At 36.6% G+C, this 27727-nt stretch overlaps 1 protein-coding gene across 1 annotated transcript in view; it reads right to left on the bottom strand.

Moving 5' to 3' along the window:
• The window catches only part of Exoc4 (exocyst complex component 4), a 714919-nt gene that overhangs the window by 629228 nt on the left and 57964 nt on the right, over positions 1-27727 (bottom strand). Inside the window, exons 5-6 of the mRNA XM_041675392.1 lie at positions 24027-24136; positions 1738-1981 (exon numbers count right to left, since the gene is read on the bottom strand). Coding sequence (XP_041531326.1) covers positions 1738-1981; positions 24027-24136 — 354 coding nt within the window. The remainder of the gene's footprint in view (positions 1-1737; positions 1982-24026; positions 24137-27727) is intronic.

Raw genomic sequence — 27727 nt, 5'->3', positions numbered from 1 at the left:
AGGAGGGGAGAGTGAAGAGATCACTTCACAGGCAATCTCATTTTGTTTTTTTGGTTTTTTTTTTTTTTTTTTTTTTTTTTTTTTGGTTAACTAACTCCTAATTCCAAATACTGACAAACAATACTGGATTACTGTTCCCTAAAATCTGACCTGACCAACATGTTCTCCCAGGGTATAATAGTCATCTCTTAGGATCTGAATACAACTGCCATGTTATCCTATGAAACAAAAACTTTGAAATTCAAATTTCATTTACTGTTTTAAGGAAATGTAGAAATTCCAAATATTTTCCTATTCACAAATATCATACATGGTGAAGAGGAAAACATAAGACAGAGTTAAAACCACAGACTTCAGAATCAAGTAGCCATGATTTAATTTCAAGATTAGCCAGCTTCTAAACATAAGCTTGGGCTAATTACGATCTCTGAGTCTCAGTTCTTCTAATTATAAGATGTGAACACTAATAACTAGCTCACAGAGTAGCAGTGAAAACTAAATGAAATAACAGAGATAAATTATCTCAAAAACAGCTTGGTAACTAACACATGTTCAGCAACTGTTCCATTCTTTCTTGCCATTGATTTATCAACTTAACATGTGTGATAATAAACACTCTTCATTACAAACAGGTTTGTCGCCTTCAGAGGCCAGAGAGATGGCTCAATAGGAGAGGGCATTTGCTGAGAAAGCCTGGCTACCTAGTTCAATTCCAGACACCCATATAAAGGTGGGTGGCAAAGGGCTAGATAAATGGCTCAGTGGTTAGAAGCATTGGCTGTTCTTTCTCAGGGCCCAGGTTTCATTTCCAGCACTCATATAATGGCTTACAACTGTTTGAAACTCCAGTTCTAGAATATCCAAAGCCTTCTTCTGACCCCCATAGACAAATGGCATGCACATGGTACACAAGGCAAAACACCCCAACACAAAAATTAAAATAATAATACTTTAAAAATGAATGGAAAGAATCAACTGTAAAAATGGTGTTTTGAACTTCACACATGCTCATGCAAGCATACATTAATGCATGTACATGTGCACTAGCAAATGCACTGTTGTGTAACAGTCTCCTCTAAGATTAAATTAAAACATCCCACCTTGCAGATGTGCTCTTTAAGAAGGGAGGTAGACAACACCAAAAAAATTGCTTCAAGAACTCCCTGAAACTAAACAGTTTCACTCGTTCCCTCCCTGCCAGAGTAAGCAGAGTCCAGCTACAAAGCAGACTCTCAGGCAAGCTGAAGTGCAAAGAAGACTCTGGGACTATGCCAGCTTCCTGGAAGAAGCAGAAACCAGACAAGATGCCTGGTTGATCTTTAGAGGATAAGATCAACTGAGGCACCTGGAAAGGACACGCTCCAACCTATTGAGCTGCCTGCAGGCCGTGCAGTGTGCTCTAGGTTTCCCAGATGCTGGGGTGGGCCTTGGCGATGCTGATGTCATTTATGCTCCTGTAAGTAATCACTTACCCATATTTCTGTAAGTAACCCTAATAAAATTCATTAGTTTAGCAAAAAAAAAATTGTATCTCTCATTCAATGTCCATGAATACGAACAATAGGCTTAAATTTAAATTTTATCAACAAATCAAAGCAATGCCTGGCCTGAATATATGTGGAATATAATATCCTCAGCTCAAGAAAATAATCCTACCTGAAGATAAGTTATCTACTCCTCATCCTAGAAAGTATACAAGAAAAAGAGAAGCCAACACCAAACTATACACTTGTCTACCTTGGCTGATTGTCCACAGTGAGGCTCTCTCCCCTCTGATAGCCACTGTCTGCCACCTGAGTGGTTGACCTCTTCACAATCTGCTTTAGCTCCTGCTCCAAACGTTCTTTAATGGCTTTAACTGTCTCAGGGATCTTCTTCAGTCTGGCCAGCCCCTGGATAAGAATTCCCATGAAAAGAGTGCTGTTCTCCTCTGGATCACACTCCAAGTCCTCCTTGATGTCTTGCAGGTTCATCTCTCTCACTGTAAAATAAAAGCACACCAGAAATACCAGAATCAGGTAGTATCCACTTAAGAGTGAGTACATACCATGTTCATCTTTCTGTGTCCGGGTTACCTCACTCAGGACAATTTTTTCTAATTCTATCAATTTGCATGCAAATTTCAAGGTGGCATTGCTTTTTTATCACTGAGTAGTTTTCTATTATGTAAATGTACCACATTTTCTTTACCCATTCTTCGGTTGAGGAGCATCTAGTTTTTTTTTTTTTCCTAGGTTCTGGACAGTACAAATACTGCTGCTATGAACATAGTTGAACAAAAGTCCTTGTAGTATGATTGAACATTCTTTGGGTATGAGTGGTATTGCTGGTCTTGAGGTAGGTTGATTCCCAATTTTCTGAGAGTAGACAACCACAGAGAAGCTAAGTAACAAGGAGAACCATAAGAGAAACATATATGAAATATCCCCTGGGAAGGGGAAATAGACAAGATCTCCTGAGAAAATTGGAAGCATGAGGGTGGGAGAGAAAGAAGGGCAGAAGGGGAGGAGGAGGGAAGAAGGAGAGGGGGCTGGAGAACTTGAGGGAACGGGAAAATTGAGATGGGGAAGGGCAGAGACGGAGAACAAGGAAAGCGATATTTTGGTTGTGAAAGCCATTATGGGCCTAACAAGAAACCTGGCACCAGAAGAATTCCCAGGATACCACGAGGATGACTGCAGCTAAGACCCTAAGCAACAGAGAAGAGGGTGCCTGAACTGGCCTTTCCCTGTAGTAAGATTGATGACTATCTTAAATGTCACCATAGAACCTTCATCCAGCAACTGATAGAAACAGAGGCAGAGATCCACAGGGCAACACTGGGCTGGGTTCCCAAAGTCCAGTCAAAGAGTGGGAGGAGTGAGAATAAGACAATGATGGGGACACCCACTGAAACAGCTTACCTGAGCTAATGGGAGCTCACCAACTGCACCCGGACACGGACGGAACCAGCATAGGACCAAATTAGGCCCTCTAAATGTGGGTGAAGGCTGTGTGGTACTGGCTTTTTAGAACCCATTCTCTTTGGAAAGATACCTTGCTCAGCCTAGATATAGTAGGGAGAGTCTTGGTCCTTCCTCAAAACAATGTGGCTTACCCTCTATGAGGAGTAGATGGGGTGTGGGGAGAAAGGTAGAAGAATGGAAGGAGTGGAGGGAGTAGGAACTGGGATTAGTATGTAAAATAAAAAGATAGTTTTTTTTTTAAATAAAATAAAAATTTAAAAAATATCAGATCCAGTTTCCACATTAATCCAACAGCATGGCAGGCTAATATAGATCACTGCTTTGATTATTATCTTGAAGGAATCAGAAAAATTTTCTAGTAAATTGAGTTACATAGTACTATGCAGCAGTCCCCAATTCAAACTAATTGGTTAGTAATGAATGTACAAGCAATTATATAGGACAGATGCAAATCTACAGTTTTACACAGACTATTTTGACCCAAGTCTGTTCATAAATTAAGTACATGCTGTCTCTAAAATTCCATATATAGTATTAGAAGAGAACTCTAAAGACTCAAACCACAGTCTCAACTTCCTACTTATTAGATGTGATAATTAGAGGCAATAAAAGATGTTATAAAAACAGGTAGGGGCAAAAGTACATAACTACAACAAATAAGAAAGAAATGAAGAAAATTACGTAAGACAACATAAACATATGGGAAGAGTTTGAGGAAAATATAATAGTAAAGAGGTACTGAATAACTACCAAAAAAACCCTATTTTTTCTTCAAACATGTTTGACTTGGCATGGTGACCCACACAAACTAAGCCCAGCTACTGAGGGGCTGAGGCATAGGGATTCCATTTCAACGTGAGCATGGGCTAGAAAGCAAATTCCAACCAGTCTAGCATACATGAGACCTTGTTTATAAAAGTGAGTGTGACAGAAACAGACATTGTGTGTGTGTGTTACATCTTACACAGACCTTTGTTATAATCAATGAAAACCTTCTGACAAGTTATATTATATGCCAAATATCCCTATTGGTCTTTATTCTACAGCCTTTACCCAAACCCTATGATCTTAAAAGGAGGAAATAGCCTCAAACAATAGTTCTTAACCCCTGTGAGTAGGTGAGGAGGGTTATATGATGATCTGAGATCTTCGCCACTACTAAAAACTACATGATAAAAGCCGTATTAAAGCTGGAGAGATGGCTCAGCAATCATGAGGACTGGAGTCGGTGTTCTAGCATCCATGTAACAACCTAGATATCACTGAAAATGCCTGAAGCCCTAGGTATCAAAGCCAAACAAAGACAGCACAAGAAAGCTACAAACTAAACCAGTATTTACCATGAACCACATTTCTCAGCTACATATCTATATACCCATAATGGTTCGTTACTCACAGAATTCATTATTATAACGGCAGCATTATCCACAATCACCAAATTTAGAAGCAACCCAGGTGCTCACCAACACATGAACAGATTAGCAAAAGGGTGATCTATATAAACAATGACATGTCACTCCACTTTAAAACTGGGGAAGCCTGACACACTGCAACATGGATGAATCTTGAATCCATCATGCTCATTGAAATAAGACTGCCTGTCACAAAAGACAAATACTTGATGATTCCACTTATAATGAGGTACTTAGAAGGGTCAAATGCCTAGAAAGAGAGAAGGTTGTTTTTCAGGGGCAAGGAGAAGGAAGAAAAGAGTAGTTACTTCTTAATGGACACTGAGTTTGAGTTTTACAAGATGAAAAGAGCTATGCAGATGGACGGGGTATTGTCTGCACACATTATGAATGTATTTTTTATACTATTAATCTATACATTTTAAATGACTAAAAATAAGCTTAATGATATGTATATTTTAACATAAAATATGCACTTAAATATGAACCAGAGGTATTAATGACGTGCAAGATATAATTACTTATGCAAGCTCATTATTATGAATAAATCTTCTATATATTTATTCATGTTGTCTTATTAAACTCACTAGGCTCCCAGAAAGTCAAAGGGAGAGAGACCATATTCATAGGGCATTTTGTACAAAAGAGTATGTTCAATGATACAGTATTCAATGAGAATATTTAGCTGGGGGGAGGTGGCACACACCTTTAATCCTAGCACTTAGAAGGCAGAGTAAGGTGATCTCAATGAATTTCGAGGCCAGCCTGGTCTATAAAGTGAGTTCCAGGACAGCCAGGACTGTTACAAAGAGAAACTATGCTTTGAAAACCCATATATATGTTTGATACTAATGAAACTGGAAGTAGAACCCAGAGACTTGACTTCAAATGATAAAAACCTGAAGACAAGTTTTTAAAACATCATCAATACTTTCAAATGTAATGTTTTGAAAAATATACATTTTATTTCCTGATTTTGTTTTATACATGAATAAGTAGGATACCTCAGGCCACAGAAATAGTCTATATAGCAAATCCAACCCCACAGCAAGGCAAGAAAAGTACTCAACAGCAGGCAGCCACTCAATTCAGCATGGAATTGGAGGAAATGAAGCTGAACTACAAAAAGAGCTTCATGCAGGAAGAAAAGTAAAGGAAATTTCCCTGTTCAAAATGCTCCTTGTAAGAAACATCCCTATGAGTCACAAACAGGACATGTACAAAGGGTCACCTTAGACATTAGCGCTCCCTGCCCAGGGTGACAGATGAAAAGCTAAATACAGTTTAAGTCAATATGGCCTGCAATGACATGGCATATAGCTAGTCATATGCACACTAATATGAGAACTAGTTCATTAAAAAGCAACACACAAGCAAGATTTGAATAATAAAATGCCAAGGTTATAAACAGCACATCTGTTTAAAAACTTAGCCTTTGATTGTCTCCTGAAAACTCCTAGAGCCTAAACATTTAAAATATTCAATATTAATTGATTTATATTATCTACTTCACTTACATCAGCTGAAAACTAAGAGATAATGTAAAAGGATAATATAATCAACATGACTAGTCTAATATTCACAAACATCTACATTGTCAGATAACATCACTGGAAAAAATGTACAAAAATAATCTAAATTCAATAAGGCTCATGCAACAATCATAACACACCTGTGCATCTTTCAAAACTTTTGATGTCCACATCATTCCCAAGCATTGGAATTGCTATACTGGATATCCAATATATAGACATTAGACATTTTTTTTAATTTATTTTATTTTATGTTCATTTGTATTTTGTCTGCATGTATGTCTGTGTGAGAGTGTCAAGTCCCCTGGAACTGAAGTTACAGACAGTTGTGAGCTGCAATGTGGGTGCTGGGAATTGAACCCAGGTCCTCTGGGAGAGCAGCCAGTGCTCTTAACAGCTGAGTCATCTCTCCAACACCCCCCCCCATATTCAACATTTTAAAGCTAGAAATATATTACTTTCATCTCCAATCTTCTTACCCTTGAATTATATTTTGTTCTAAAGAGTCTAACAACTGAAGATGAATCAGATGTAGTTTTAAGAATCTTCTAACTGATAGGATAATGTAACATACTAAAGAACAGGAATGACTTTTACCTAGTTATTTGTCCTACAATCCTGCTGGCTCCAAGTATTTATTATTACACACACCGCTTTGTTTATACAGACCAAGGTGGATACAGACAGCAATAGCTGAGGGCAAACATGGAAGGAGGGTCTCGCCTGACTGAACTGATGAATGGATTAAGACAAAAACGCTAAGACCTTTTCAAGCTGCAGACTTCCACATTCACATTAACTATGCATCTCTAGTTACATGGCTTTGAGCCACTTATACATATACCTGTATTACTGATAGCGCATAAATTAGCAGATAAGGCCCAGGCATGATGGCACACATCTGAAATAATCATTAAATGAAGACTGCCCAGGGGCATACAAAAAGACACTACCCCACAGAAATTAACCAAAATATAACAAGTAAACAGGATGAATATCTATTCGTGAAGCTAAATACTTTTTGTTTAATAGCTCTGAAATGAGTATAGACCATTGGCTGCTTTCTTTCTTCAATATTTGTCAGATAAAATCAGAAATTTTTACCATGGCTTACCACACATGTCACAAAACTGCAGAAGACAAGACCTTTTAATTCACTATAGAATTTTTAATTCACATACAGAATATGCCATACTGTATCATTTAGCACTACTGTTTCTACATGTTGATTAGGGAATGATACAATGGCAGTGTATACTATAGGAACTCCTGAATGATGTCATCCATTATATTATGCACAATATAGGAACTGTGCAAACTTAATATACAGCAAATAATTTCAATCTTTGCAATTTGAATTATATATTATATTCGAACAATATTATCTATGTATAAGAAAAGAACCATTTTCCAGTACTGAGCAGAATTCAATTAAAGAGGAGTCTTTGAAACAACTAATTAAAAAAAAAGAGGTCATGAATTTGAAAGAGAGAAAGAAGGTAAACAGAAGGGTTAGGAGGGTTGGGAGGGTTGGGAGGGGAGCTGGGAAAGAAGAAATGAAAAAAATAAAATAAGAAAATTAAGGGGCCTTTGAAAAAGTTGTCAAGCCTATTAGACCACTAAAATATCAAACAAATTACCTGTCTACAATACTACACCACTACACCACAGATGGGAAGCTGGCAATGCTGACAAGATTCTTGAAAACAGTAAGAAAATCACCACTAAAAAATAGTATGTGCCTTAAAAAACACACTATAATTCATATTCCTGAAATATCCAAATTTGCTTATTACATAATTATGCTTAAAATATAATTCCTGAAATTGAAAGGAAATAGTCTGGTTCAAAATAGAGGGTAACATTGCTGAAGACAAGAAATGTGAACAATGAATGGAGCCAGAGTGTGGAGTCAGTGATCTCCCGATGGAAAGACAGACAACAAAGTTAGGATTGGCCCTTCTGTGTTAACAGATACTTACATGCTCCACTGGCCTGAGAAATTCATTCACTATGAGTGTCAAAAGCCCAGGAGCAAACCAAGCTCCTACTTTGGCTAGAAGGCTACTGGACCTCCCCAAATTCTCATCCTCTGTTCTTTGTGGAAATTCTTGGCCAAATATATATCTTAGATATCACTCCTTTCGGCAGTGGAAAATTACTTCTTCAGTGTTTTGTTCTAATTAATGCACCCACTGGTGCAGAAGAGAACAGTAACTGAAGCACTGCTTGCCTCTGGAGTACAGAATCTTGATTAGGGTCTTTCAAATGTTAACTAACTACCCCTGGAGTGTAGATTCCTGATTAAGGTACTTCAAAAATGTTAGCTAAGAACCCCTAAGGTGCAGATTAAATTACCTTAAAGAAACCTACAGACAATAAAACACCCCACTCCAGAAAAGAGGCTGCCAAAAATGAGACTATGTGAGGTAGACAGAACAAGGATATGGATTCACAGAAGAGGACCCCACCCTGATGAACTAAGGTATTAAGTGTACACAGTGTACACATAAGGACTAGTGTTGGTCAAGAGAAGATGGTAAATTTGTTTAAATCCATGTTAGGAAGTATTTTTAAAACAAAGCAAAACAAAAAAATATGATCTACTGAATCCTTTTATCATGGAACAGAGCTTGATGCCCATTAACTCATTTGGAGCAAGAACCTTTGAACACCCAGAAGTAACAATCACAGAGGCTGCTAAAATAAGACTGGCATACAGGCTAAAAGGAGGGGTAAGAACAGATGAATAAAATAACATAGTTCACACTGATGATCAATAAAATGTATTGGATTACAATCCAATGTGATATACTCTGTAAGTTCAGTTATTTGGGTAAACAGTGAAGAATAAGAGCTTAAAGCCATAGAATTCTAGTTTTGATTATACTTTTCAGGTGTGTGATCTTACTCAAGTCATTTAATCTGGCATGATCTCTCGGCTTTCATCTGAAAAGTAGAAATTTTACCACCAATCTTACAGAGTTGTGTATAAATTAAATATTAAATAAAGTAGTATGATCTCAAAACTCAGCAACAAAAAAAGTATTGAAAGGGTACACATTGAAAACTTCCAACCTCATCAATGTGACTTTTAGGTCCCCCATCCCTTAGTATTGTCTCCAAAAACTATACAGGACAATAAGAATAAACAAACCACACAAAGTCCATCAATAGGTACATAGGTACATAGACAGAAGGACAGATAGATGATAGATAGATAGATAGATAGATAGATAGATAGATAGATAGATAGATAGATAGAGATAGATATGATAGAAGAAACCGCTCCAAAATCAAAACAATGTAAATAAATATAATGTTCCTAGAAAGCAGCATCTCATGCTCCGCCTGTGTGTGTATGTGTGTACATGATAGTGGGGACACAAACTTTCTACGGCAGTGTGGAAGTCAGGGAACAACTCTGTAGAGTCTGTTATTTCCTTCCACTTTTATATGGGCTCCAGAGAATAAATTCATTCAGGTTGCTGGGCTTTCGCCACAGTTGCAAAGCTTTACCTTATCATAGGCTTTGTAACTGGCAAAACTAAAGGATAAATAACTATAAAGAAAAGAATTCATGATGTTAAGGATGATACAAAATCATTGTAAAGTTATCATCATAAAAGACAACATCTATATGTGATTATAAATACTAAAAACTTACCCAAGTTGATTGGCACATTGCCTATAGAGAAGGGACTTTTAAGACAAGCACAATCCAAAAGAATAGATTTTAAAACATAGCTTCTAGAAGAGGGAAATAAGACAAAGAGGAAGAGAGAAATGCCCTCCTATCTAATGGACAGTTAAGAAATAATTTTAAAAATTTAATGAGTTCTTATACCAGAGAACCAAAATCCAGCCAATACATAACTTTTCCCCACCACCAAAACAAAATTTTGTTTAAAAAAAAATCCATAAATATATCTGGACTTTGTTAAACTAACAGAAGAGGGAGCCAATGAACTGAAAAGTCTTTAAAGTATTCCTGTACCACAAAAAACAGGGACGGGGGGGACCTGATGGAACAATTCATACTGACGTACTATAAAATGGTCAGAAAACCCAAACATTAATAAACATAAAAAAACATGAAACACAAGAAAACAAGGCAACACCCTAGATGTAAACAAGATATTCAAATAAAAATTTGAAGATATGAAAAGCTACCTTTTGCCATAAATTCAAAATCTAAACTTAGACATGAATAAAATATAGGAAGATGTAAAAAGAGACCAAAGTCAGGGAAAAAGTTAAATGAAAAGACAGTTATCTCATACTTTCTTTACAAGTTTAAAATGCCCATGAGAAAATTTAAAGGATATTTTGAAAAATTTAGGGAAAAAGATAAGATTAATAAGATCAAAGAGAAAGTAAATTAAGGGGAAACAAGGCACAGAAAAAAATAATATTAGCATGAGAAAGACAGAAAGAAATACTAAAATATACACGTATAAAATTACAAACCAAGATTTTGCCAGAAACTTTTTTTAACTTACAAAATAATCTATTGAGTATCTGAGAAAATATATTCAAAATAATCAACTCTAAAATGTGTCTAGGTGAAACTAATAAATGCCTCAAATTAAAAAGAAAATCTAGCAGATTACATCATCATGATCCTGTAGTCCCAGGAAGTCAGAAGGCTGAGCAGCAGGTGACTTGAGGCCAGCTGCCCAAACTACTATTTTACATCTATTAAATTAAAAAGTATGGTAGATACTATGTTAGAAAAGCTGTTGGGAAACAAGCCCATCACTGGTGATGGGAAAGCAGCCTGGCACTGTTCTGCTAAAGGGAATATTACACACACCTCCTAAAGTACAGATGATATGTGTCCTTTACTGGCACCATACACAAAAGTTAGTCTCGATAGATCAAAGCCCTAAGCATAAGATCTAACACAATACAACTCATAGATGAAAACAACAAAACAAAAGCCTCAGAAACATATTTAGCAAGGATTCCCTACATAAGACACTAAAAACACAAGCAAAAAAAGGAAAGACAATTGTCACTTCACCAAAATTGAATGAAGACCACAATGAACACAATCAGCATAAAAAGGCAACCAATTCTTAAAACATAAGAAAGTACCTGAAATTCATATATCTGGAGAAAAGTTAGTATCTAAAATAAGAAACACCTACAAGTTGTTAATAAGAGAACAAATAATCCAATTACAAAGTAGGCAAAGGACATGAGTAAACATTTTTAAAGATGACAACACACACATAAAAAGATGCTCAACATCACTAATCATCAGGGAAATGCAAATTAAAAACTACAATCAGATATAACCTCAGACCAATTAAGATGTCTACTACCAAAAAAAAAAAAAGAAAGAAAGAAAAGAAAGGCAAGTATGAAGAAATAGGGCCCACATGCACTGTTGATAACGTAAGAGAGTGTAAGTGCAGTGAAAACAATGTGACTGTTCCTCAATGAACATAAATAGCATCACCATATGATCCAGCAAGTCTACTTCAGAAGAGAGATTTAAAATATCTAAAAGGGGGGTGGTAAAGAAAATATTTACAGCTACTACACTGCTACAGTAACCATGAGGTAGCAGCAACCCCAGTGTCCAACAGGTGAGTGGACAAACAACATACAGTATCTGAGCAATGCAACAGTGTTGAGCCTTGAGGAGGAAGGACATTCGGACACACATTACAGCATGGGCTTACCTTAGGAGATCATGCTAAGCAAAACTAGCTAGTCACAAAGGACAAAGCACTATGACTCTGCTGCTCTGCAGGGTACAGAGTTGTCAAATTCACAGCAACAGCCAGCTCAATGCCAGCTGCCGAGAGTTAAGCGGGGGAGGAAAGGAAGAGTTGTCGCTCAATAGGTACAGACTTCCTGTTCTGAAAGATGAACAAGCTCTAGAGGAAAAGCTGCATGGCAGTGTAAATACACATAACACCACTGAACTTAGAGACGGTGATGATGATAAATTTTAAATGAATTTAGCAGAATAAAAAATATTTAAAGCTTTAAAACAAAAATATGCTACATACAGATTTAGCTTGAGACTGAGCTTCCCTTTTAATACTGTCAACAATATGAAAACAGAAATGCAGGTTTTCCTTGCATTATTTTTAGAATAATTTCCAAAAGATATGAATTGAAAACATCAAACTATAAGAGAGAATTCTAATTTCTGTAGAAAAAAGAAAGGCCATTGGAACCGATATATTTATCTACTTGTTTGTGCAAAAAGAAATACAGAAAGAATGAAGTAGAAATGAACGTGAGTTAGCAGGAGAGGTTGGGTGGAAAATGAACAGAGACCAGCAGCTGCAAACGATATGGTAATGGAAAAGACACCTGCCTGAATACTTTTTGTACAGTTGTGGTGTTCAGGATAAAGTTCATGTGACTCTAAAATAAACAAAAAGTTAAGAGTAACCATGATCTAAAGCAATTGTAATGAAATAGAGTAACTCAGATGTTTTACAAAAAACACAAGTGGGTGTTTGAATGAAAGTAGTCTTCATGGGCTTAGTAGTTTGAATACTTGGCCCAGTTAGCAGCGATGTTAAGTAGGTTTGGGAGATGTGACTTGGCTGGAGGAAATATGTCACTAGAGGCTGGTTTTGAGAGTATCAAGACTAGTGCCATTTCAAGTTTGCTGTCTCTGTTTCCGGCTTGTGGCTCAAGATATAAGTTCACAGTATAATAGCCACCAATACCTACATGCATCACATTTTCCCACTGTCATAGTGATAGACTCTTGTACCTCTGGAACTGTAAGCCCCCAAACCCTTCCTTCTCTTTATCACACCAATAGAATAATAATACATACTCTAAGCCACATAGCACACACTATTAGATATTCCTAATGACATGCTGCTCTACCCATACATCGGTGCCTAGCTAAACCAATACCAGTGAAGCGTCATGAGTCAACTGAAATCAACACAAAAAGAGCCGAACAGTTATAGAAAATGAGAGACTTTGGAGTGCTCAGTCCTAAATGGAATGTCTTCATCAACCCCACCCTCACCCCCTCCAAGGGTCAGCGTGTTGTGCAGAAGAAGAGGCACTCCAAATAAACAGTGTCCTCCAACGTAACAGAACTGACGCACATATGAACTCACTGAGACTGTGATAGAAAGCACAAGGCAGGGTCTCAGCACTGAGGAGGCGAGAGGACACAGGGTCCCAACCCTAACCAAAATGTTAGTTGCTGTTAGTTGCAAATTATACCTTCTACCAAAGGGAAAATCAGTTTTCTCCAATGAAGTGTCACTGGATAGATCAACCACACTCCAGGACAGGCCCAACAAAATGAACTCCATGATTTTTTGGGAGGGAGGGAGGGCTCTTACTGGCCTTATGATTGTTTTTATTTTTGTGACTGTTTTTATTTTTGTTTTTGTGGGTTATATTTGGTTTTTGGTTTTTGGGTTTGTTTGGAGACAGAAAAAAAGAAAAGAATCATAATAAAATTAAGTGGATAAGGAAGTGGGGAATCTGGGAGGAGTTGGGAATGAGAGGAACATGATCCAGATATATGAAAAAAATATATTTTAAATAAATAAAATAATAAAAATTACAAAGAAAATATATACTCTAAGTCATACAATATAAAAATCCTTCAAATTTTATACTAAAGTTAATAAATTTGTTTTTCACTGTGTTGTGAATTGATTTTCAGAATTATTATGAACTTAATTTATGTACATATTACTTAAATAATTAAAATGTAAACTAGGGTCCTGGCCGGTGACCTTTAAATCCTAGCATTAGGGAGACAGAGGCAGGCAGATCTCTCAGAGTTCAAGGCCAGCCTGGTCTACTAAACGAGTTGAGTTGCAAGGCGTACAGAGAAATCCTATTGGAAAAAACAACAACAACAAAATACAAACTAGGTACCTCACTGTTGTAGATACCAAGAAAAGAAGAACTAGAATTGCAGTGGGTTTACTTCAATTGAACTCATAATTTACATAAACATAAGCATATACACACATACAAAGAAATAAATGGATACAGATCTGAACATGTGCATATATATTTATATATGCAAATGGACACACATTATAAACAGATATGCTTTCTAGCTTTGTCAACTAAGTGGCTACAGTTCAGTACACAAATCATGTTTTCAAAATATTATTTTCCAAAGAAAGAAATCAGAGTTCCTTAGAGAGACCACTAATTTTCAGGTAAAGTTACAGAAAATAGGAGGTGAACTCCAATTGACTTGTAATTCTGGAATGTAAAGAAGTATTAAAGCCATAATGGGGGGATTTACTTGAGGAATGAATAAATGAATGATTGAATGAATGAATGCAGAAGGAACAATACTGTGTCACTATAGAATTATAATTATACTACATGAACTATGAATGAGTGAAAAAGAAAATATGGATTTGCAAATTACCTTTTAAAGTTGCAGACAAGAATTATCTTGAAATAAATGCTGCATTTGAAACAATAAAGAAAAATGGATGGTGGTAAAGTTAAAATATCTCTGTAGCATACACGGGGGGTACTAACAGATTAAGCTTAAAATCTAAAAGATTTTTAAAAATTCAATAAAATTTTAAGATACACTTTCACATCCAATATAAGTAGATAACGAGTCACTAAAAACGGAGTGTGGATAGAAGATTTGCGGGTACAGTGTTTGCTGAGTAACTATGATGGATTGAGTCTGAATCCCAATCATCCCCACAAAACTCTAGGAGTAGCCCCCATGTGCTTTAATCCCAGCATGGGGATTGGGGGTGGTGGTGGAGCAGACAGCCTGTACTATGGTCAATCTAGCAGAAATAAATGAATATGGTGAGCTCCACGCTTCATGAGAAACTTTGCCTTGAGGGAATAGGTGCACAACAATAGAGGACACCCAACATCCTGGTCTCTGCCCATAGGAACAGGTGCGTACACACTTGCACATATACATCTATAAGTCCACACACACACACACTAAATAAAAAAATCCTCTTAATGGTGACATATTAGAAACATGCCCACTACAAGCAAGACTTTCTCTGTCACTCAACTGTCACCAAATATTGGTGAACCTCATTTTATATAACAAATATTACTGATATAAGGGACCAGATATAACCATATATAATAATAGCAGGGATTTCAACACCAAATTATCATCTTTGGGTAGAACATACAAAAACATTTCACCCCTGAACAGCATCACAGATAAAATGCACTTAACAGATATCTATAGTTTATTTCATTCAACAGCTAAGAAAAAATGGAAAAACAGATTCTAGTCAGAAGTCTACAGAAGTTCCTTCAAAATAGAACATAGTCACAAAAACATTAGTAACATTAGTAACAAATACAAAATAAATTCTTGTATTTTATCTGATCATAGTAGAAAAGGCTAGAAGCTAATAACAAGAAAAACTACCTAACACATGGAGATTAATTAATACATTCTTGAATAGTCATGAGTCACTGAAATCAGAGAGGACATTTTTAAATTCCTAGAATCAACTGAAAACAAAACCAGAATTTTCAAATTCTTTGAGATACATTAAAATCAGTTCTAAGAAAATAGTTTACATGATTTTACATTTTAAAAAAAGATAACAAAACAAAAACTAAAAAACACACCTCAAGGTTTTAGAAACACAGGAATAAAATAAAACAAGCCTGAAATAGGCAGACGTAAAAAATAATGAAATAGAGATTAAAGAAGCAGTACTGAGAAGCAATAAAAAACAGATAGTTATGAGAAGGTAAATAAGACTGAAAACCCCTTAGCAAAATAACAAAATAAAGGAAAAAAAGCCTCAAAGAAATATAATTAGGTGTAGCCAGGTGATGGTGGCACACACCTTTAATCCCAGCACTCGGGAGGCAGAGGCAGGCGGATCTCTGTGAGTTTGAGGCCAGCCTGGTCTACAAGAGCTAGTTTCAGACAGGCTCCAAAAAGCTACAGAGAAACCCTGTCTCAAAAAAACAAGTAATAAAACCCTGTCTCGAAAAAAAAAAAACAAAAAAAAACAAGTAATAAAGAAAAGGAAGAAAGAAAGAAAGAAATAAGGAAGGAAGGAAGGAAGGAAGGAAGGAAGGAAGGAAGGAAGGTTACCACAGACATCAATGAAATCCAGAAAATAATTATGGAATTTTTTGAAATCCTAAATTTAAAAAGGGAAATACAGAAAAACATTGTCTCAACCCCCCCCCCAAAAAAATTAGAATAAATAAATAAATACAAGAGGAAGGGTCTAAAAAAATGAATAAATTTCTAGATATATATGACTGGCAAAATAAAGAAAAGAGAAAAAAACAACAAGCTGATAACTACCAATGAGATTAAAGTAGTAAGACTTTAAAAAAAAAACTCAGAATTCACTGCTCGAGAATGTGAAAGAACTAACATGCATATTCTTCAAAGTATCCCATTATAAAAATAGAGGAAAGGAATACTCCTGAACTCAGTCTACAAAGTCAGTACTACCCAGACAACAAGACCAGATAGAGAAAAAATAAAAACAAAAAAGTTATAGGCCAATTTCTCTGATGAACACAGAAATAAAATTTCTCAATAAAATTCTCACAAACAAAAAAACCAATAACACATTCAGAATTATATATTATGACCAAGTTGGTTTTACCCGAGATGGTTTTAACATATGTAAACCACTAAGTATAATACAACACAGAAAGAAGTCTAAGGACAGAAATCACATGATTTGCTCAAAACATGCATAAAAGCCTTTGGCAAATGTCAACATCCCTACATGAGAAAAGCCATAAAGAAACTAGGAATAAAAGAAACATACCTCATCACAGTAAAAGCAAGCCATGGGAAATGGATAGCTAACATTCTACTCAGTGGAGAAAAAAATAAAAGCAGGTCCCCTAAAATCAAGAACAAGACAAGGGTGTACACGTCTCCCATGCATTCTCAAATCAGTGCTTGATTTCTTAAGCCAAAGAGAGTTGAATGGATACAAACAGGAAAGGAAGAAGCAAACTGTCCTACACTTACAAGACACTAATATTCCACAAGAAAAGTCTCATATCTGATACTTTCGGCAAAGTAAAAGGATACAAAGGAAACAAACAAAATTCAGTATATCGTATATACCAATAAAAAACATACTGAAAAAGAAATAAGAAAAATTTACAGTATTCAATAGAGATAGAAAGGAAATGTTAAGGGGGAGGGAAATGGGAAACAGGGAGGAGGAGGAAATTTTTTTTTTTTGCAACAACTAAAAAAAAAATAAACAAAAAAAAAGAAAGGAAATGTTAATAAATATAGCCAAAGAGCTGAAAGATTTCTACAATGAAGAAAACTTTAAGAAACAGATGAACAGACTATAAGTGGGAAGACATGCCAAGTTTATGTATTGGTAAAATTTATAGTAAAAATAATCATAGTTACAAAAGCAATCTATACATCGAATACAATCTCCATCGAAAAGACCCCCAAATAACTAAAGCAATCTAAGGAGAGGGAGGATACTGGAAATACCACAATACCTGAATTCGATGTACACTACAGAGCAGTAACAAAAACAGAGTGACAGTGGCACAAAAACACACATAATGAAACAGAATAGAGGGTCCAGAAATGAACCCGTGTATCTGCAGTCACCTAACTATGAAAACAAACAGAATAGAGGGTCCAGAAATAAACCCATGTATCTGCAGCCACCTAACTATGAAAACAAACAGAATAGAGGGTCCAGAAATAAACCCATGTATCTGCAGTCACCTACCTATTAAAAGCCATCATCCTAAATTACTCATCAACAAACAGCAAAAATGTGGTACATGTATGTACCACAACGAAGGTGTGTTCCGCCCTAAAGGGAAATGGATGGAAGGGGACATAACCATATTACATTTAAAAAAGGCAAACTCAGAAACACAAATACCACAAGTTTTCTCTTCTACATGTATTTTAAAATATGTGTATAAGATATAAAAGTGGTAGGGACTGGCTTTTCTTCCAATCTTTCTAATTCTCTATATGAATCATTATATCTAAATGAGACATTAGTTTTCCCATGACAAGACAGAGGCTTGCAAAATGCATCTCCTACACAAGAAGGAAACCAGCATGAGACAAGTTCCAACCATGTAACTCTGAATGTAACTGCACTAAGCATGAGATCTCAGTGAAATCACTTTATATATCTGTAAAACAATTTTTGAAATAATAACTAATTAACTAATGTTTTTCTACTTATTAGCATGAGATTTCCCTTAAGGAAAGGCATGCTCACCTTTTATGCTACTATGTCTTTATGCTACTAGCTTTATTGATTAACATAAACAACCAGTCTTTGAGGCATAAACTTCTTTCTTTCAGTTCTCCATAATCTACACTGTTCTTTATTATGCCATTTATAATACGATTATTATGTAGTAGGAAAGCAATACAAATTCCTACTTGCTTCTGCCAACCTGTGCCTCAATTTTGCAATTTGTATGTACTTTAAATAGACAGCACATAAACACACGTAATTCCAAATAACTTTTCTTAAATATGCTTAAGCATAGTGAATATAAAGATGACAATCTTAATGATAACAACAACAACTTCCCTAAAAAGACCTCATAGCACTGTGGTATCCACTGAACAAAATACAGTTTGCAAAACATCACTTACAAACTAGCATAGAAAAATTTCTCAGAGAAAAGTCACAATTGTGCCTCTAAATAAGCCATCTGAAAATGACGCATTCACAAGCAATCAGAATTCTCATTTAATTAATAATAACCTGAACATTCTCAGGAATCACCTTCAACCTTAATTTATGGCACCCCAATGGGAAATCCGTTCTGCCTGGGGATTCCCTACTGAAACTTCCTCTATAAAAGTGTCAATTCTAATGGATTACACCCTCCATCCTACTGTTTCACAATATGAGAGGGGAGCTTTAAGAGCCTATGTTAAATTCCCTGCTGAAAATGTCTATTACTTTCTCAGCTGACTTCCCGAGAACTCCACAAATAGATGCTAAAGACTTGCTGTTCAGTACCAAGAATTAGACAAAATTTCTGCCCTTTATTACTTATGATGTCCCCAAGCTTTTATATATCTTAGTAACATTTTATGTATTCTCTCCATAATGTATATCTTCTTCACTTGTACAATCTCTTTTAATAATATGATTCAGATTAATAGAGTCCTAAAGACTAGAATGACAATGACCTAAAAATATTTCACCATATAATTCCAAAAACATCAAATTTTTCACAATTGGCTTCTAAAGATAACTTAAGACAGAAAAACCAGCTCTATAAAGTATGGTAAGTAGAATGAAGGATTCCCCAAAATATCCATGCCTAAGCCACAAGGCCTGTGAACAGGTTGCCTTACATGGTAAAGTAGACTCTCAGACAGATATCATAAAAGTTAAAGACTTCGAGATATCAAGATTAGCCTGAAGTACCCAGCTGGGCAAGACCTATCACAGAAGTTCTTAAAAATGAAGGAAGAAGGCAGACATGTGGGTCAGAGAAATATAATGTTTGGGCTCAGCAACAAGAAAGAGGCCACATAGGGTGACAGTCTCTAGAAGCTGATAAAGGACAGGAAAGAGAGTTCCCAGAACCTTCAATAAGAGGCATAGCCCTGCAAATACTTTCATTTGGTCCCAATGAGACATGTGTTATATTTTGTTTTTCCCAGGGCTGGCCACGAACTGTCTATGTACTGGGGCTGATCTTAAACTCCTGATCCTCCTGCTTCTACCTCCTGAGCGCTGGGATTTACCATGAGAGCCAACTTCGTTAGAGAGAGAGAGAGAGAGAGCGCGTGCACATACAGAAGGTAGAGTCCAACATCACATGTCATCTATGAGTTGCCACCCTAATTTTTTTTTAGGCAGAGTCTCACTAAATCTGGAGCTTGCTATTTTTTGGTTGGACTTGCTAGCCAGTAGGCCCAAACCATCTAACTGGCTCCATACCCCCTTCCTCCCACTCTGGAAATATAGGCACACACTGCAGTACCCAGCTTTTATTTGTTATTTGTTTGTTTATTTATTTATTTATTTATTTATTCATTCATTCATCTGTTTTTGGTTTTTCAAAACAGGGTTTCTCTGTGCAGCCCTGGCTGTCCTGGAACTCACAGAGAGTCACCTGCCTCTGCCTCCTGAGTTCTGGGATTAAAGGTGTGCACTAGCATACCCAGCTACTGCACCTAGTTTTTAGACGGATGTTCAGGATCCAAACTCAGAACTTCATGCTTCTACGGTACACACTTTACCTGCTGAGCAATATTATTATCTCCTCATTTTAGATTTCTTTTTTAAAAATATTTGTTTATTTATTATGTTTACAATATTCTGTCTGTGTGTATGCCTGCAAGCCAGAAGAGGGCATCAGACCTCATTACAGATGGTTGTGAGCCACCATGTGGTTGCTGGGAATTGAACTCAGGACCTCTGGAAGAGCAGTCAGTGCTCTTAACCTCCGAGCCATCCCTCCAGCCCTCATTTTAGATTTCTAACCTAGAAAATTTTAAGATAATTAATAAATTTGTTTTGGGTAAACTATGTTAATAAACAGAAAACAAGCACACAATACAGAGCTTATTCATCTGCAACAATAGCAAACTGATTTAAAAAACACATTCTAGAACTTAGCTCCAGAATCAAATTCAGATACTTCTTAATCAGCTGGGCAAATTAAAGCTGATTATTAACCTTTCTGTGCCTCAATTTTTCTGTATGTAAATGAAGCTTCTCATGATACTCATCTTAGTTAATTCAAACAAAACACTTCAAACATTGCTTCCCACCTAGGAGGCAACAAACACTTCCTAGCTTTGACAACTACTAATAAGAATCAATATTATAACTTTACCTTCCTTTTCATTCACACCCAGGAAAATCATAAGATCAACAGCATCCAAAACAGTCCAGGAAATAAACCCTTCTAAAAAGAAAGACTTGTACACATCTCTAAATGTGGTCTCCACAATGGTCCTGGCTACACTTAAGCTAGCAAGAGATTCTTCCAGAGTTTTCTAATAACAACAAAAGTCACTGTGGGAACATGAATGACACTGTTAATTCCAGGACCTGACAGAATATAGTGTCCATCAGAGAGTAAAAGTAGTCTTATTAAAAATAATAAATGTAACATGCTATAATGAGCACTTTCAGCTTATTTGAAATGTATATAGCACTTTTATTTTACAAAGCTGACCTATAATTTATTTATAAATAATTAAAATTTTTATTTCAATTGGACAATGACTCAGAAACATTGACATAAATTAATATAACCAGGCTAAGCAGGATGATTTACTTAAAAATTATAAAGATATAATAATTGGCAGTTTCCAAAGAAGGTAAGTAAAATATGAACCAAAATTAAACGTGTATATTTTATTTTATACTCTGGACTCTACAATCCCTCACAGAAGTACCAAAAGCTCAAAGAAAAGAACCATTGTATCAGAATGACAACAGGAAAAAGCCTTTCAAACTGTATGAAGAGGACTGGGTGCACACCTCTGTGCAGTGTAACCATAACAACTAGTGTATGAAATTTAGGAAGAATTGCAAACTAAATGAACTAACAAAAGAAAAAAAACAAAGTAGTTTGTTATGGTGTTCTATGGCAAAAACAACAAACATCAAGATTACAAATCTAAATAACTCTAACTTAAAGAGATTGTTCTCAGTAAAGCATGTCCTAGTAAGTAACTTCCAATTAGTTATATAAAATGATTAGTGGAATCCCAATTATTTTTAGTCTTTCTTCTTTTACATTATTTCAAAGTGTTATACAGCTCAGTGCTATAGCTAATAAGAATGCTTAATTCTTATTTTTTTTTTACTAGAACTAGAGGCAAAAACCTTTAATCCCAGTTACTTGGGGGAAAGAGGACAATGAGACAAAAGGTACAGAAGAGCAGTCTGGACTGCAGAATGAGTTCAAGGTCTGTCTATCCGACTTAGCAAGTCCTTGTCTCAGAAATAAAAAGTAAACCGGGCAGTGGTGGCGCACACCTCTAATCGCAGCACTTGAGAGGCAGAGGCAAGCAGATCTCCGTGAGTTCCATGACTGGCTCCATAGCTACTGAGAAACCCTGTCTCAAAAAAAAAAAAGAAAAAGAAAGAAAGAAAAAGGGAGGGAGGGAGGGAGGGAGGGAGGGAAGGAGAGAGAGAGAGAGAGAGAGAGAGAGAGAGAGAGAGATAAAAAGGAGTGGTGGGGATATCAATGGAGTGCTTCTCTGGCATGGGGCAGGCCCTAAGCTTAATCCTCAACAACAATGAACTAAACTAATGTTTATCCGAAGGTAATAAGAAGCGTCACTATCTTTTAAAGACTTTAAGGACTTTGGCTGCCACCTGAAGGTACCTGCAAAGTCCACAGAAAGCATCCACTCCTCTTCTACCCAGCCCAAAGGTATGAATGCACAGAAAAGCTGTGCAGTGAGTGACCCCAAGACTCTGTGACCCAGCTGAACTCTGCAAAAGGGTCAAGTTTGAGCCATTCCAGAAGAATTCCATAAAACTTTATATTCAGAATCAAAGTAAGTCTTCCCACAGCTAATCTTAAACAGACAATTAAATGGTACTGATACACTTTCATCTTATTCAAAGAATACTAGGCTGTTCAAAAAAAAAATTACTTAGTGGATACTTCCTCCAGATGTGCTAAGTCTATGCACACAGGCATAGGTGCATTTGGAAATTGTGAAGCCAGTGGAAGATGCAGAAGGAGCCAGGCCACAAGGCAGGAGTCGTACAGTCAAAAAGCTCTTGAGAACTAGGGATTAAATGAAACACATCAAACAATGGAGTAAAATCCCATAGGGAGGCAGACAGGAGCCACCTCAAGGGACAAAATGGAAAACAAACATTGAGCCCCTAACTTGATACTTGTTAAAAACATACATTCAGTATTTTTGTCACAAAACATCAGATTAGGCCACAAGAACAGAAGGCTTACACAAGTAAGCATGAGCGGCCCCTGCACAGAAGTCAAGCTAAAGTTAGTGGGGTTCAAAATGGACGCAGATGGCAATGGTGGGAGAGGCTACCATCAAAGAGACTAAACCCTCTAATGGCTAAAAATTCCAGCATGTGGGTTAGAGGTTACTCTGCAGAAACTTGAAGGCTACGATGACTGACTACAGCCTACCGTATGGCATCTCCACCTCCATATCATGCTTTCCCTCTTGCTGCCTCAATCTAGGAACCACACTCTGCTCAGTTCTGTATGTGAACATGTGGAATATTTGATGCGATTTCCCAAGACTACATTTCACGTTATTTGACCTATGAGCTTTTGAAGCTAGTGTGTGTTTAACCTGACTTTCATGCACTTAACATCCTTCAGCCTTACCATAAAGCCTGATGTCTGTGCAAGTCAGCACCATCACCAGGCACAGTAGCACATACTTAAACAGCCGCCCGTGGGAAGCTAATATAGAAGGATTCTAAATTTGAGTCCAGCTTGGACTACACACAAAAAACCTGCCTAAAATAAAGACACAACAAAAACAAAAGAAAATAGTTAGCAACAGAAGGAGGGCTGAGCAGTGGATTAAATAACTATCTGTGAGTCTGCAAAACCTCAAAGTCTGCTTGTGTACCAGAAAGGAAACATCTTTGAAACTGTGACCACGGACATGTACAAGTGGACAATTACCAAACTTTATTCTATCCTTGAAAACTCAACAAAAAGCCTGATGCTTCCTTTGTTCAAGCAAGTAGCCTGATCACCTCTGATCCAATTTACTTCTCTTTGACTCATGTTGGTCAGACTGAATTCAACTTTAAAGGAAGCTTGTCTGTCTTATTCATAATATACGACTTGGTCTCATTTCTATTTTTCTACCAGCTGATATCAACAGGAGCAATAGAGATTTTAACCAAACAGAAAAGCACACCTTTTACCAAAGAGCATTCAATTGCAAGAAAACTGAACATTACCACTGAAATAAAACACACTGAGAGCTGGAATCTGCAGGCAGGTCAGTTAGCTGCCAGTTTTCACCCTCTATAATGCAACAGGTTCAGCCAATGGTTTGATATCTATTTACCATGAAGGTCCTGAAGGGCAGGCATATCACAGGCTTCCAAAGGTCTCTGCCTAGGCTTTCTAGTAGACTAAGACTGTAGCACATAATAATAACTTACCACTTGAGCTGCCAGCAGTAGAATATTGAGTGGCATCAAGGAATTTGCGTGGAGTAGAGATGTTTGTAACATCAATCAGAGGACCAGGAGAGGCATCTTTGCCATGAGAACTGTGGGGAAAGCAAGCAGCAGTTACCATTTTCTCAAAAACCAACTGAAGTCCCACTTAGTGCCCAACTCTCTACACTGTGACTTCAAACACCTTACACGTACGTTGCCAATGCAGCAGCGGCCACAGTTGGAGGTTTAAGAGTCCCAAGTGTTTAATACAAATAGTTAACAAATAGTTAATAAAATGATGCCAAGCAACTATCCTAACATCCTTTGTGCCTATAGTGAAGATTACTTAAAAGGAAATAAATCTCAAGTGTCATCATGATATGAGAAGTAAATGAGGGTTTAATACATTTAATAATAATAATAATAATGTATTAAACCCTCATTTAAACTTGTGTTCCTCATGTCCATTTTTTACTTATTTTTCAGGAGTTTAGGCTTCCTTTATCATTAAAATAGACTCATAACCTTAGACAAGTCAAGACTCACTATAATAAAGGCTGACAAAGAATTTCTCAAACTTATTCAATATTATTGTTTCAATAAAGCCTAGTCTCTCATCATCTAATTTAAAGTAACTAAAATAAATATATTATAGATGACATAAAGATTATAAACAAAGGAGGGTGGAAATGCCTCGGTGGTAAAGAGCACTGGCTGTCCTTTCAGAGGACCTGAGTTCAATTCTTAGCACCCACATGACAGCTCACAACTGTCTGTAACTTCAGTTCCAGGGAATCTTACACCCTCACACAGACATACATGCAGGCAAACAACAATGTACATAAAATAAATCAGTAAAATAAATAAAGATTATAAACGACAATTAGATTTTCAAAGTAACTTTTTAATTTAAAAGTACCTAGAATAATGTCAAGGCAAGGGCAGCTTGAGCCCTGGCCATAGGAAACAGAATCTTCCAGTCACACAGCCTGAACAGCAGAAGTTTCTCTAAGTCCAACCCAAGGGTACAAGCTACAGTTCTCACTTTGTTCCAGCCCCAAAACACAGCAACAGCAGCAGCAGATCACTCACAAACAAATTCTTTAAAGGGAGAACAAGCACAGAGAAGGGAAGGATCAAAAGACTTGAGACAGGATGGAGGGGCAAATTGAAGTGGGACAACATGTAGACCAGGGGTTCTGAACCTTCCTAGTGCTGCAGCCTTTTACTACAGTGCCTCATATTGTGGTGATCGCCAACCATAACACTGTTTTTGTTGCTACTTCATAATGTTGTTATGAAATCATAATGTAAATATCTAATATGCAGGATATCTGCATCCCCCTGCTTCAAGGGTTTGCAACACCCAGGATCTAGACCCTCTTTCATTGTAACATTTCTCTACCCTCTTCCCAAGAGCCTTCTGAATCCAAAGCACTAGGTTTAAATATTCTATGTATTTTCCCTCTCCTTTCCTCCCTTTTTACAATATTGGGGATCGCACTCCCTACTATATAAAAATGTTGCCTCTGAGCTATATGCCTGCATCTTTAACTAAGAAAAAACAATAACAATATTTCGAAAACCTCTGAAAAAAAAGCTTTGTTAAGGAATAAAATTATCAAAAAGAGCAAATTTATCACTTATAGTAAAACAACTTTTATCCCATGATCCATTATCCTAGGACTTCTCCCTTTCACTGACCAAGGTGAGTCTTTTATCCATTACCTGGGTAATGTTGGTGGTTGGCACTGTGCTGAATGCTGAGGATAAAAGTGTGACTAAGGTAAACCAAACATCACACATTCGAATAGACAGCACCACTCCCAGCTAATGTGGAATTTAATTCAGGTATATAAGTATTAGGAAACATAGTGATTTCCAAGTAGCTCTTCTCTACAGTTATAAAACTCAAGTTTCTAATTATCTAAATAATCCTAAGTAAATACAGCAGACCGTATGTCCAATGATCTGCTGTTCATTTTTGTTTTCTTTTTTTAAAACAAGGCCCTGAGACGCCTTAGCCTCTAAGCACTGAGATACAGTCATGTACTATCACATCTTTTTATCCTCAGTGTTTTCTCTTTACTAACTCATCTACCTGCACTTTACTCGCGACTAGAAAATGAGGTCTGAATACCTCCCTAGTCCCCAGCTACACAAGCGGCAGAAACAGGTAATCACTGAGTATAGTGCTACTGCATAATTTTAAAAAAGTTAATTTTGACTTGAAATGACAGGAAAATTATATACATACATTATAAATATTTAAAGAACTGGAGGAGTTATGTGTATAGCAGGATAAATAAAAATATCAATGAGCAGAAAAATAGAGGATTATGTATAGCTAGAACACTGCCTGTCGTTTCTAAAAATAAACAGTGCAGGTAGTGCCTGCATGTGGATGCTGCTATGTACTGAGAATGGAATGCTATCATGGTAGCATCTCTGTGCAAATGCTGTATGTACACACTGGGAGTCTAAGAGCAGTGCCTGTTAGTGAATGCTGACATGTACCAACTGAGGGTGGAATGGCAGTGCCCGTGCATGAATGCTGATGTCACACACTGAGAGTGGAACTGTGCAACACAGATGATATGGGATTCACTTTACACCATAATCTACAATTATTTGCTCAGTATAAGTCCGCAAGGATATTTCTGACAAACACGAGGTAGCCAATGGCTTGTTAACTTAAAAAAAAAAAAAATAGCTTCTCGACTTTATAATCAAAGCCAGGACTCTCAAAACTTTATAAAATCAATTTACTGAAAAACTGCATTTAGACCTTGTGCGCGCGATCTCTCTTTCTCTCTCTCTCTCTCTCTCTCTCTCTCTCTCTCTCACACACACACACACACACACACACACAAAGACAACCTTAGACCTTAACTTTCTCCTCTGTGAACACTAATTCAAAGGCAAAAAACTCTGGAAATGATTTCTAGGTTTTCTTGGACTTCATTTTTATTTCTTTGTTTTTTTCTGTTTGTTTTTTGAGACAGCTCTGGCTATCCCGAAACTCATGATGTAGACAAGACTGGCTTCAAACTCAGAGATCCTCTTTGCCTCTGCCTCCCAAGTGCTGGGATTAAAGATGTGTGCTACTATGCCAACTCCTCTTGGAGTTCTTTTTTTTTTTAATTATTTATTTATTTTTATTTTATGTGCATTGGTGTTTTGCCTGCATGTATGTCTGTGTGAGGGTGTCAGATCCTGGAGTTACAGATAATTATTAGCTGCACTGTGGGTGCTGGGATTTAGACCCGAGTCCTCGGAAAGAACAGTCCTCTTAACCTCGGAGGCATTTGTCCAGCCCTTCTCTTGGATTTCAAAGGAAAGACTTGGTTTCAGAAATTCCAGAGAAAATCTCCACACCTACTCATTTACTAACTACACAAATAAAGCTCAGAAAAGAGGTAGATGCTATTATGGCATACCACATTAAATGTACTTTAGTTTTTATTTCAAAAAGAGAGAAAAGTCCTCCTTCACCATGAATCAGAGACAAAATTTAAAAGGTATTAATTAATTTCCTCAAAGGTCATTGAATCTCTGGGAGTTGTTTGAGAAAACAAAATAAATAAAAGGCTGTTCTCTTGAAATTTCTAATTAGTGAGAATGCTGTGAATTGTTATATTTTAAAAGAAATGTAGAAATGTGGAGTTATTTTTTAAAATATACATAACTTTTATTTTTAA

The sequence above is a fragment of the Microtus oregoni genome, unplaced genomic scaffold (assembly GCF_018167655.1).
Source record: "Microtus oregoni isolate MIOR12 unplaced genomic scaffold, Mior012 000026F_ref0000081, whole genome shotgun sequence".
Lineage (NCBI taxonomy): Eukaryota > Metazoa > Chordata > Mammalia > Rodentia > Cricetidae > Microtus > Microtus oregoni.
This window is presented reverse-complemented; position numbering and strand designations above follow the sequence as displayed.